The 12,945-nt window shown below is 40.6% G+C and overlaps 1 protein-coding gene and 1 non-coding gene across 4 annotated transcripts in view; one reads left to right on the top strand and one right to left on the bottom strand.

Annotated features, from left to right (window-relative positions):
- The window catches only part of usp24 (ubiquitin specific peptidase 24), a 60,832-nt gene that overhangs the window by 41,570 nt on the left and 6,317 nt on the right, over positions 1–12,945 (bottom strand). For all 3 annotated transcript variants that reach the window (XM_072682565.1, XM_072682548.1, XM_072682556.1), the window contains exons 2-3: positions 1,802–1,970; positions 780–847 (exon numbers count right to left, since the gene is read on the bottom strand). In XM_072682565.1, coding sequence (XP_072538666.1) covers positions 780–847; positions 1,802–1,970 — 237 coding nt within the window. The remainder of the gene's footprint in view (positions 1–779; positions 848–1,801; positions 1,971–12,945) is intronic.
- Positions 4,599–4,682, top strand: trnal-caa (transfer RNA leucine (anticodon CAA)). Its single transcript has one exon. It is a non-coding gene; the product is annotated as a tRNA-Leu (tRNA).

Below are 12,945 nucleotides of genomic sequence, written 5' to 3'. Positions count from 1 at the left end.
ATATATATATATATATATATATATATATATAGTAAATGCTGTGATGCTACACTGTGAGCTTTAGCAATAGTATTTTAACAGAACTGACAGGGTGTTTATGAGAGATTTTTTACATCTACAGCAAAAACTCTTAATTTTACCACTTTTTTACTAGGCATACTAAAAAACACTCCAAGATGGCACGCACTCTAGTGTTGTTTTTAAAATGAATAAATAATTAAATAATTAATAAAAAAATTAAAATAAAAGCCTAACTATATTTAAATTGATGTTTTTACAATGACAACAAAAGCGGCAGACCACATTCACACTAGTGACATTAGTGGCTCACAACGCCTTCTAAAATGGGGGACGAGGTTGGGGCAGGACCAGAAGCCTGGTAATGTTACCTAACTTGCCAACTATAAACAATAAAAAACACAAGGTAAACATTTATATCTGATAAAATAGACACTGGCAAGAGCAGAGCTGTACTCAGTCACAGCAAATCGGTGCAGAACTGGATCGGAGTGTAGCTGCACTTATCTTGAGGCTAGTGTAACTCGCCCAAAACAAACAATAAAATCACAGAAATCACAGAAATCACAGAAAGGTGTGTTATTGGTTGTGGATGTGTATTTGCATGTCAAACAAGTTGAATTTTACACAAAATTTGCAATTTGAAATGAACGCTCCATTGAAATGAATAGAGTTCTCTTCCGCATAAAACGGAAGTCCAGTGTCTGTAGCTTAAACCTTTTTTGACGATGTCAACACAACATTTCTGCTTATACACACACCTTTTTAAAGGCCTCTGGCATGCATCTGTCCATGAACCTCTTACAGTTCTCATCCGCATCAGCCAGGCCTGCAGACGAAGAAAGAGAACAGGTAAAGATATACATTTTCCCCATTTCCCAGAAAGCCTCATTCTAACCACTGTAACAAATAAGCCCTGTTTCTTACAAATGAACCCTCCAAAGGCCTTTATTAAGTCAGACTCATTCTGTTGGTCTGGACATTGCAGGTTACAGTGGGGGAAAAAAAGTATTTAGTCAGTCACCAATTGACAAGTTCTCCCACTTAAAAAAAATGAGAGAGGCCTGTAATTGACATCATAGGTAGACCTCAACTATGAGAAAAAAAATTCAGAAAATCACATTGTCTGATTTTTAAAGAATTTATTTGCAAATAATGGTGGAAAATAAGTATTTGGTCACCTACAAACAAGCAAGGTTTCTGTCTGTCACAGACCTGTAACTTCTTTAAGAGGCTTCTCTGTCCTCCACTCATTACCTGTATTAATGGCACCTGTTTGAACTCGTTAACAGTATAAAAGACACCTGCCCACAACCTCAAACAGTCACACTCCAAACTCCACTATAGTGAAGACCAAAGAGCTGTCGAAGGACACCAGAAACAAAATTGTAGACCTGCACCAGGCTGGGAAGACTGAATCTGCAATAGGCAAGCAGCTTGGTGTGAAGAAATCTACTGTGGGAGCAATAATCAAAAAATGGAAGTGGAATTTTGTTATTGACCAAATACTTATTTTCCACCATTATTTGCAAATAAATTCTTTAAAAATCAGACCATGTGATTTTCAGAATTTTTTTTCTCATATTGCCTCTCATAGTTGAGGTCTACCTATGATGTCAATTACAGCCTCTCTCATCTTTTTAAGTGGGAGAACTTGCACAATTGGTGACTGACTAAATACTTTTTTCCCCACTATAACCGTGTGCTTTTTATGGTTTTCAGGAACCAAAAAAACCCCAAAAAACAAGCATGTACACACAGACACTTCTCAGTACAGTCTTACCCAGTCTGGCGAGGCTGGTGGAGGCGATGAGGCACTTGCCGAGAGACTCTTCTCTCTTGTAAGGGATTGACCAGTGGTCAGTGAACACCCTGCTCTCAAGCTCATACAGGTTAGTGGTGGGGAACTCCATACTGCCCCCGGAACAGTTTCCATTCTCATCATTATTCCTCTGAAAGAGAGAAAGACACAGAGAGCGGGGGATGACATTTTACAGAAATCTACATTTATCAGTAGATTATTTTTTATTTACATGATAAAAAATAATCATTAGCTGGAAATTAAATAGTTAAGCTTTCTTATTTATTTATCTTCAAAAGAGAGACATTTTACATATATTTTCAATAATAAATATTTCAAGATTTAACTATAACAAATATCTGTTCAATCTAAAAATGATAGTTTTCAGAGAAGGAGACAAATGAAAGACTAAAAATCATACTGTAAAAAATCGGTTACCGTTGCCAGCCTAGTTGAGGCCTACTCAAACCACTTAACATAATACATAATTATAATTATAAGGAATCATCTGTGGCAATTAGAAAGGAAATGAAATCAAGAAGGTTTAACTCATTACATCTTACATTACGCACACACGGCAAGCTGACGCGGTCAGACCCTTAACCCTCTCTGCTTCAGAGATGCTGTACCTTGGCTGACCCTGCACTCTGACACTAGCTTTCTAAGCCAAGATATGCCTGCTAACCAAGTAAATAACCATATGGCCTCTTCACAGCAACACCAGTATAACCTGTGACCTGCACTGAAGATCACTTTGAGAGGCTGACAATTTAAGAAACTTCCGCTTGTAGCCAAATCTTGTCTTCGTGTTTATTTGCAATTACAGCATAGCAGGGTGCGTGTTATATAACTAGAAGGCAAATGCAGATTAATTCGCCTGCCATAACGCAAGGCCGCCAGAAGCTGTCTCCTTTCGTCTTCTATTACAACGCCAGCATTCAGGACGAAATGTCAACAACACTGACAAACCAGTACACTTCTTAAGCAAGGTGTTCCACCACAAATAAAGAGGGAAAAACAGAACGCCATACTGCGCAGACTACCTCTTGATCAGGTCATGGGATTAGTGGCCTAGTAGTCATAGTATTTCCACTGCAACCCAGAGGATACTCTGGTTCTAACACACCTGAAATATCCAGATAAAATATGTGCGGAGTGGGTGTACTCGCACTACTTCACTACTTCATTTTATCTGTCAGATCAAGATAAGAACAGAAGGCGGGAGCAGTGCCTTTTGTTCTACTCCTTCACGGCTATTGTTTATGTTTTTCCTCAAGTTAACCTGAACAAGAGCGCACGTGGAGCGCTCTCGCCTGCGGACTGCTCTGCTACGGTCAGCGAGCAGTCTCAGATTACAGTGAGGGCACTACGGAGCTGCTGCAGAGAGGAAACAAGCCTGGTAGGAGGAAATTAGTAGGCTGTACTAAACATATGTTTGCCCTTGGCTGGCTGCAATATGTGAATGTATAATCAGGTCCTTTAAAAGGCCAGATTGGAAAGCAAGAGTGTCTGAGCAAATGAAGTCCCTCTCTCTCTCTCTTTCTCACTGCCTGAAGCGCATGGTGCATGTCGCAGCCCTCCAAAGCTCCTGCAGTCAGTGATTTTTCGAAGTCACCGGCTGAAAGTCACCCTGAAAACTGGATTCAAATGAAGCGTGAAGCGGTTTCCTGCGCCGTGCTGGGCGCTTTACGGAGTGAAGGTTTTTACTGCCACCCGAAAACACGGGCTTTGAGTCACGGTGAATGTTACGGGACAGGTAGGGAGCAGTTAGGTGCAGCAGAAAGATGTGAACTCTTAACATGCAGTGTTATACCAGTGGTATACCAAGTGAATACCAATTCCATCAGGTGAATTCATTTACAGGCATATATTAAAAGCAGCAGCAGCAGCTTTGAGAAGGAAGAAGACTGCAATGCAGGTCTGGCATCTTTATAGATATAAACAAGGGGGAAAAGGTGCTTCAACAAACTATTCGTTATGGTGCAGCCATAGAAGAACAATAACTTTATAAGATTAAACGTGAATGTTTCGGCCCACATATCAAGGCTTTCACCAGGTGTAGAAAACGCTTCAATAATTCTTGAATAATTCTTGAATAATTCACCGTTCAGATTACACCTCGAGAGCAGAAACACATCTGGAGTAACCATTACGGTCATGTAAACTGGTTTCTCTGTCTCTTATTTAAAGGTAGATGATCAACAAAAGCTGGCAGCATTACAGTTCCTTCCCTTACTGTTTAAACAGCCCTTTGCATTTTTTTTTTTAAACAAGCTGTTATGGAAATATGCAAACCATCTATTGATGCACTGCACTGTAAAACCCCATACCGCTCACAAACTCCCGCAGCCGGACCAAAGTGCTACCGTGACTGCCATTTCCATCTCCATGGCTGGACTATTTTTTTCTAGAGATCAACGGCTGCATGTATCCACAAAGGGGTTGGTGTGGCGCAGCAGATAAAACCACTAGCTATTACACCATGTGGGAGACCAGGGTTCGATTCCCAGTCTGGGTGACTATGCTGCGCTACACCAATAAGAGTCCCTGGGCAAGACTCCTAACACTACATTGGCCCACCTCTGTAATACGAGTCAACTTGTAAGTCGCTCTGGATAAGAGCATCTGCTAAATGCCATAAATGTACATGAATGCCTGTGATTGTATGTGACAGATATGCTGAATCAGTAAAACTAGACAATTCTTTATCACCAGTCTTGACTTGTCTTTTGTCCAAAACGTGCACTGGATAGAATGGCTGCGACAAACGGCTATCAGTGTCAGGATGGCCGAGCGATCTAAGGCGCCAGACCCAAGTTCTGGTCTCCGAATGGAGGCGTGGGTTCAAATCCCACTTCTGACATCAATTTTGAAGGGGCAGTGGTGGCTAGAGGTTAGAGCTTCGGCAAGCTGCCACTGTTGGGCCCTTAAGCAAGGCCCTTTACACTCTCTGCTCCCTGGGCACTGGAGTTGGCTGCCCACCACTCTGGGTGTGTGTGTGCTCACTGTGTGTGTGTTCACTACCACAGATGGGTAAAATGCGGAGGACACATTTTGCTGTAGATAGTAGAGTGACAAATACGTGCAGCTTTTCCTTTACCTATGTTGACAGCTGAATGATCTACTGATTATTCTCTATATGCTCTTTTTGTTGAAGGCCAGGACTTTTTCTATAACCAGCTAGCTGACTGGCTAGCTGATTGGCTCCAATGCCATGTTAAGCATATAGAGAACTTCCCTTCATATTTCACAACCAGTGATGGACTCCTCATGTCCTCCTAATGTCTCTGGATCGACTTACTTTTTACACTCAGCAAGCATCCATATAAGATTCTCACATCTCACACTAACAGAAATCCCCAATGCTCTCCACTCACACACCAGTAGTCTCTAAAACGCTTCAAAATAAGAAATACCTTTTCTCATTACCACTACATATCTGCTCCATGAGGTCAGTGGCATTGGTAGGGAAGTGTTTTTGGTTTTGATTTTTTTATTTTTTTTATTTTTTAATTTACCTTACCTTTACCTCCAGTGAATACGTGACTAAGAGAAAACGTTATGGCTGGGATCTGGGCTGTGCTACATTGAAGATGAAAACCATATAAACCATTTCTAATTACTCTATTTTTTAAGCACTTTTCTTTGTGAAAAACACTAGATATAAATACCCCACTGCGCTGCTGACTATTCTGCTGAAATTTAAACATACTTTATATATAAACATTTAAAAAGTTCAATGCTCTTTTTTTACTTTTCTTTTTTAGTTCAAATTGATTTACAAAATCAATAAATTAAATAGATCGAAAAATAGTCGTTAATGGCAAGCACCAGAGCAATGTCACTGCAGAAGTGTGGTTGTGTACAGGTTTCATCCACAAGCTCTGTTCAGGTGACAGGCAGCTGGTTAGTTTGCATGTTTCACTGCAGCTCTGCGTCCAGATTGAGGGAATTATTACCGTGAAAAGTAACCTCAGCAACCTAAAACTGCATTTCACACTGTTATGGTTAAACTTTGGCTTTTAATCTGTGGTTGGTCCTCGACCAAGTCTAATAGTTGTTGCATCCCCACTGGTAAACAGCAGCACTGCATCCTGCACAAATCACAGCAGCTACAAGACAAGCATTCTCCTCTGCTGATGCAAACATTTGCCTGATGTTTTTAAATGAGGTTTGGTAGTATATAATAAACTGGTAGGAGCAGGCTAAACCCCATGTGCATGCTGATGTGCCTTTTTAACATGGGAGAGTAAAACTGGATCTCATCTGTTCACACTGGGGACGCACTTTAGACAAAAAAAAAAAAAAAACCTTCCGGATACAAAAGGCATGTTAATGCAAGGTGTAATCTGAGGCAAGGATGTGCTGAATTAGGTACGCAGTTTGCTTTGTGTGACAAAATTGGAGTAATGGAAGATGTGAAGATGTGTAGATCTCCGTTTGAGCAAGAAGAGGCAATACCGCCAATCCCATAACAGGATGCCTGAAGAGCACAGACATTGAGCCCTGTCGTGAAATACACTGAAAGCCCACAGTGGCTGCCATATCAAAAGATGCTTCACACAGGGAGCATGTTCATGTGAGCATGTGTGATGTGGCCATGCTTGTGTGGAGCGCCACAGCGGAGTATGGTTCGCGTGCACACAGCTGTTGCTCCATATCAGAACTTGCTGACTCCAGGGCATGCTGCCCAGTTCATGACAAAATGCAGCACTCTGTCAAAACAGCTCACAACAGAGCTTCCTGCACATGCGCACAGTGATGCCAACTGAAGCTTGCACTGAAACACAGGGACAGGAATATGATATGAATTGAAGGTTTAAATCAGTTCACCTGCACCAGAGTTTGGGTTTTTTGTGTGACGGATCACATGATAAAACTGCTACAAAAAAACATCTTCCCTCAGTTGGTATAAATGTGTTCTCACTAGCAGCACACTTAACCAAAACTCATCTGAAAACGGACTGAGATGTGAGAACCATAGTTCAGCTGCTTGGTGTGCACCCGGCTACTGCTGGAATGTTCACACCTCAACTGAAGTGTACAAAAAAAACATAGTAGCTACGGCGGATCAGGTCTACTGAAGAAGAACCTACTTGGGTTGGGTTTTCTTCTAAGCCTGCTCGAGTGAACCACACCATTAAGCTTAAGAGAGGTGCCATAACAGCCAATGCTAAGCCCTTCGTACAAATGGAAGACCACTTGCAAATCTCTGAAAAAAAATCTCGGGCTGTGTCTAAGGCCTCTATATAGTTGGAACCCCTTTGGTGGTATAAGGAACCATTTAAAATAATGCTATAACATCTACATGAGGTTTCCCTTGAATTTCAACCACTTATGTTTTGAGTTGTCATGGCTGTATATAGCCACCGAGTTTGGCAAAGAACCCTTGAGGAAGCATTTTTTTTAAGGGGTTAGGGAAGAACAATAGGAGAAGAAACAACAAGAAGTCATTGTGAGTCCTAGATTTGGATTTCTGGATAAGTAACAGTGTGTAGATACCCAGGTCAGGCTGTATATGTACTAACAGAGTCAACAGAGCTCTATTGATTACTTGACTACAAAAATATGGTTGAAAAGGTTGGTTTTCAACTTGAAGATATATAAAATGTTCTGTAATGAGTCTGAAAGAAGTGTGTTCGTGAATTATTGTGAATCCACTGTTTCTGGATGGAGTAGGTTTGAGGGGTGGAGTGACTGAATGGGAGAGTCATGCTGCTGCTGCAGTAATTCTTGGGATGGAAGTCCTCCCATGTGTTTGAACCATGGCCAAAGACGTCACTGGTATGGTTTTTCCTTGTTTCTTCCACTGCATTTTTTTTTTTTTAAAACAATTATTCTTTCAGGAGGAGATGTCTGCTAGCCTGTCCCTCCAACCATTTTAGCAACCAAATAGTTGCAACTAATTATTAAGTTTTTTTTTTTTTAAACCCATAAATAAGCTATTCTGCTCTGTAATGGTTGCAATACAGTCAGGTCCATAAGTAACTGGACAGTGACAATTTGCTATTTTGCCTCTGTACTACACCTCAATGGATTTAAAATAAAGCCCATCAAGATGCAAGTGAAACATAGAGATTATTAATTTAATGTGTTAACAACAATGTTTAGGAATTCTAACCACATAGCCCTTGTGTGTACCTGCAGTGCAGTGAATGAGCTAACTCTCTGAGACAGGTCTTCTCCACAGAACTGACGGTACTAAACATACATGTGTTTGTGTGGTGTATATTTGGGTTTGTGAGGGAGAGTTTCCTCATTCAAATAAATGACCAAGTCAATATTTCCCAGGAAGCACACGCATCCTGCCTACTCAATTATTTACAAGTTCACGCTACAGCAAAAGGACAGCTCTCTGCTAGCCAAGAAAGTCTGAGACGTTGTGAGAGGATCCGAGTTTCTGTGGCATTCTCTCAGCTGACGTATTAATAGTTCAACTTGGATGAGTGCTTGCTCTGAGAGATAAATGTTAGCCATTTTAAAGGGCATGTCTCAAAACCTGGCAGGCCAAGACTGTCGCTTTTACTGCCAATTGTATTACAGCCTAGTATGTTAAGTCTCGTCAAACTTAGGAGCCAGTAAAAGGTAGGCATAAACCCACAATCCTGTCACGGTAATAACGAGGTCAAAAAAAAAATATGCTCGTAAAGGTTTTATGGCTAGTCTTCCATCTTCTACATCAGAGTTTCTCAGGCCTGATCCTGAAGTGTGCAGCGCATTTTGAAGACGATAGGTAATTAATAACCTCTAACTTGCACGGACCACTGTTTTAACTGGAAACCAGCGTTCAAGGCTTCATTCATGCAGGCATTTTTTGCATTGGATAACAATTTATTGGCTGACAAATGCATGGCTATGCTAGATCTGTTACAGAATTGGACTATATATTTTTTTTTTTTACTTTTTTTGTTATCCTTACAATATCTGATGAAGTGTATTCTGCTGACACTGGCTGGTATAGGATTAGTGTTATCTATGTTTATTAAATATAAGTAGACACAAATACAGTAGCACATTAGGGAAGCTTCCCAGAACTGGAGAACATTTATGTCTATGTAAATGAGCTCTTATTTGTTTTTACTCTGGATCAGCTCTGTTCATTCTGTTCATGACCATTCAAATATAAAGCAAGTGTGACCCTGGTGTCAGCAGACTTCAACTAAATGATATGTTGGTGGGGCTCAGAATCAATACTATATAAACACAGCTAAAATCAAGCCATCTTCTGAAAGGGAACACACTCATTTAGATTTAGTACACTTGTTCTAAAAAACTGCACTGTGGCTGATAGTCATATCTTGCCCCCCTGCTTTGTCAGTAACCAAAGGTTGTTAATTCATGCAAACGACACCTGATCACAGGTCCTTATCCCTTTGCTGGCAAATATGCCCAAATTATTCTTCCACAGTGGCGGGCATTTAAATCCCAGCCTACACATGTGGACTAAAGCATCATAAATTTGCATGCTTAAGTGAAAAAAAGATAATCACTTAGGGTCTATTTTTAGCTCTTGTTAATTATACATTGACACAACAGAGTTGGATAGTGCCATGCCAGCCCCCAGTGGAGTCATCAGCTCGTCTCCATCTCTGTTAGGGGTTGTCAGTCATAGTGCTAGCTGCAGGGCTCTGGTAAATGACAATGTAAAATTGGTCCTTCAACTGAGGCCAACCTGGAAAACCTGGAAACTTAATTTTCCAAAAAAATTAAAGAAATAAATAAATAAATAAAAAAGAAGAGAGGCTTAACCCTCGGGGTTAATATTCACAATGCATGGAGTTAGACCTTGGAATGTTACCCCAGGGGGAGGGGGAAATAAACCCTAACTACACTAACAAAATGCAAACTAATTTAGCCAAGCTTCGGTCGCAGCAGCCCTCATAAATCCCACCAGCAGCTTGAACCTGTGAAAAGTTGCTTGGTCATTTTAGGAGCTTTTCATGTTGACTTTTCACTGAAGAAGCGCAAACTGACCAGCGGGCCTTGTTGTTGACATCTGACCAAGAGGAATAGAAGTTCCTGTGTTCGTTGCTATGAACCATGGTACAAAAAATGGCTGGCCCTCACTACTCACTTTCCTCACTCACTCTTGAGGCTGTAAACACAGGGGGGGTAGGATTTCTCAAGAAAGCTGGATAAATTAAGCTCAAAGCATCCAACAGGAATGTATGTGACCTCTCCTTCTACTCAGCAGACCTGTTTTTGGATTAAGTTAACCGGGTAACCTCTGCTTAGTGAAATCCCTGCCATATGGAAAAGGAAAAAAAAAAGAAAAAAAGACAAATTTCATAGACGGAGTTCATTCACGTGAACTCACATTTGTACTGAAAGGTAAAAGCGAATACCCCAACAAAACAAACAAAGCACAAACAGGAATGAAACTTCTGATTGGATGAGCCAACACATTCTTTATCAGTTTGTAGAACAGCTGATATTAAGGTCTCAAATGATAATAGCAATGCCTATCCCCACCTTATATCAGTCTTGGCTTCAGAAAATTTTCAGTTTTGTGATGATCAGTTGGGCCTCAACTCTACGGTATGTAGTAATTCCACAGTACGTGGGTTTGGTGGTCACTCTTCCCTCACCTACACTGCCTAGAGGAAATTCTGTACCAAAGTGCACCATAAACTCTAAACAGAGACTGGGAACAAAACATTGGACCCCTTCCCATACATACTATAAGACTGCTAAATAGCACAACTGCCAATCTGTAACTTCTGTAACACCACTGCCCTCACATGTGCAATCACAGTCCTCCTTCAGGTCAATGACACATGCATGACGGATTGCCTGAAGTATTTTAATAATGTCTTACTGGCTCGAGCTAAAAACAACACGCTCATCATGTATGCAAATGGAAAGGTTGTGTTTCTTTGGGGCACGTATGTGGATTGAGCTTGCCATCACTACTCCAGCTGAGGATATTACACATGCACAAAACGGGGCATTTGACCAGGTGTGTTCAAACCTTTGCGTAAGATTGTATGTGCACATACTGCCACGCAGAAGTCTAGGTGAAAATTCCTGTTACTGTGAATAGCTAAGTGAGTAAAAGATGAAACTTGCTTTAGCCCTTTAAGAAATAGAATTTGGCACCCCTCATGGTCAGTACTTTGGCAAGTATCGGAGAAAAGGGTCATGCATGGCATCGCCCAAAAACCCCTTTGTTGCACCTTTATTTATTTTAAGAGTTCAAAGGTCCTTTGGCTCTTGTTTCAGGGATTTATTTGTTGTTTTAACAGATGGTCTGATGTATGCTGCCAGAATCTGCTGGTATTTGCAAAGCATGATCAATTTTTTCCTGTGCCACTGGCTGCAACAAGCCCAAAGGGCTTCTTACCAAAGGGTTCTACTTCATGTTGATCATTTCACAAGACCGGTTATCAAAATGCATCAGGGCTTCTTTAGATGTACCTTTGAAAACATGTGACATTAAATTTGATGGCAGGGATGCAGAGAAGGTTTTCTTCTAATGACTGATCCTGAAAGTCTTTTGCAGTTTTCTTGGTCTCTTTCAGACCTCAACCTGAGCCTTACCTGCCCATTCCTGCCAATTCTTAACAATGTTACAAACTGAGGGAATGGCTTCCTGAAAACAGATTGTTATCTGTATATTGTCATATTAAGTGCTAAGCAGCTGCTTAGAGGAGGTAATGGCTGCAGGCTGCTGAGACATGGTTTGAGGAATCATCACCTGACCTTGGAACAAGTCATTGACCTAACAAGCTATAATTAAGGTCTGAGACCCTGGTAAATCTTGATTATTTCAAAGTTCTTTGGGTGCCCAGATATTTGCATGGCCCTCTTTTACCTTTTGCACTCTAGTGTATCATTAGTTATGTACCGTTTTAATCTCGCTTAAAAGTTCAAATTAGAGCTGGGCAATATGACGGTATTTTAGCGTATTGTGATAAATTCAGTTATCGTGATACACATTATGCTTTTCTAAGCATATGGAGGATACTGTTAGTGCTTAATAAACACTGATCAGCTGCAGGTTTCATTACTAACAGTGTAATTAGACTGGTTTAATCAGATGAAGAGCAGCAAGCAGATGTTGATTCAGTACGGGAGAATATCTGAATAGTAGATTTTAAGAATCTGTTGCTACTGATGTTTTTAGTCTGTGACTACAAGTATCGGGATAAATACAGTATTTTTACCATATCGTTCAGTCCTCCTTCAAATGTTAAAAAATAATCTTCCATCTTCAACTGTTGAGAGCAAGCCATCTTCTACTCAGAACTATTCATAGTAAAAGAAAATTTGACCAGGGGCAACCGATCCTAACTTTTGCATGCCACTGTGTGGATGTGTATATGCAAGTGTGAAATGTGGGTGTAAGGGTGTAAAATGTCAGAGGTATTTGAGAGTACAAGCTACTGACCAGTGTTTTCAACTCAAGGGGAGCCACAAAAGTGACACAAATCAGTCCTGCATCCTGCAATCTGTGTTTGGGTGGTTTGTGGTTGCTGTCAGGCAGCTGGCTTGGGCTTCAGGGAGCGGTCGTGTCTCTAGGGTGTCTCCCTCTCTTTTAGCATGAGTGTGAGTGCAGGCGTGTGTGTTTATGAGTGAAACGGTCACATTTCAAGTCCAAGGGTTTTGTAACCTGTGTGAGTACGACTTGTTCCTGTCTGTACAGTGGTCATCAGGGCCTGTTTGTAAATTTGTCAATTAATCAGTCCCGTATTACAAAACCTTGCAATGTCTAAAAGGTTTAGTGTAGTTCTACTGGACTACTCATTATGAGATGTTCGCATAATCGAAAAGGTAAGAAATATGGGAGCCTTATACATCCGCATTTAAAAAAATAACTAAATAAATAAAATAAAAACATTCAGCCACTTCACAAGCACAGGAAGGGTAAAAAAAATGTTCATTTTTAATAGAATTGAAACATATACTGGTTTCACTGTATGGCTGAAAACATTACAGCAATGTTGGCATTTAAGAATGCAAGATATAGAAGGTGCACTTTTTATAGCAGCATTACGGTAGATAGGGTACAATATCTATGATTTATTTTGCATGGAAGATTCTCTTGGTGGAGCAGTTCTAATTTTCATTGAACAGTGAGCTTGACTAGGGCTACAAGCTGTTCTACAAACAGCAACACGAAGTTC

The sequence above is a fragment of the Salminus brasiliensis genome, chromosome 1 (assembly GCF_030463535.1).
Source record: "Salminus brasiliensis chromosome 1, fSalBra1.hap2, whole genome shotgun sequence".
Taxonomy (NCBI): domain Eukaryota; kingdom Metazoa; phylum Chordata; class Actinopteri; order Characiformes; family Bryconidae; genus Salminus; species Salminus brasiliensis.
Note: the sequence above shows the minus strand (reverse complement) of the source record. Positions and strands in the feature narration are given on the sequence as shown.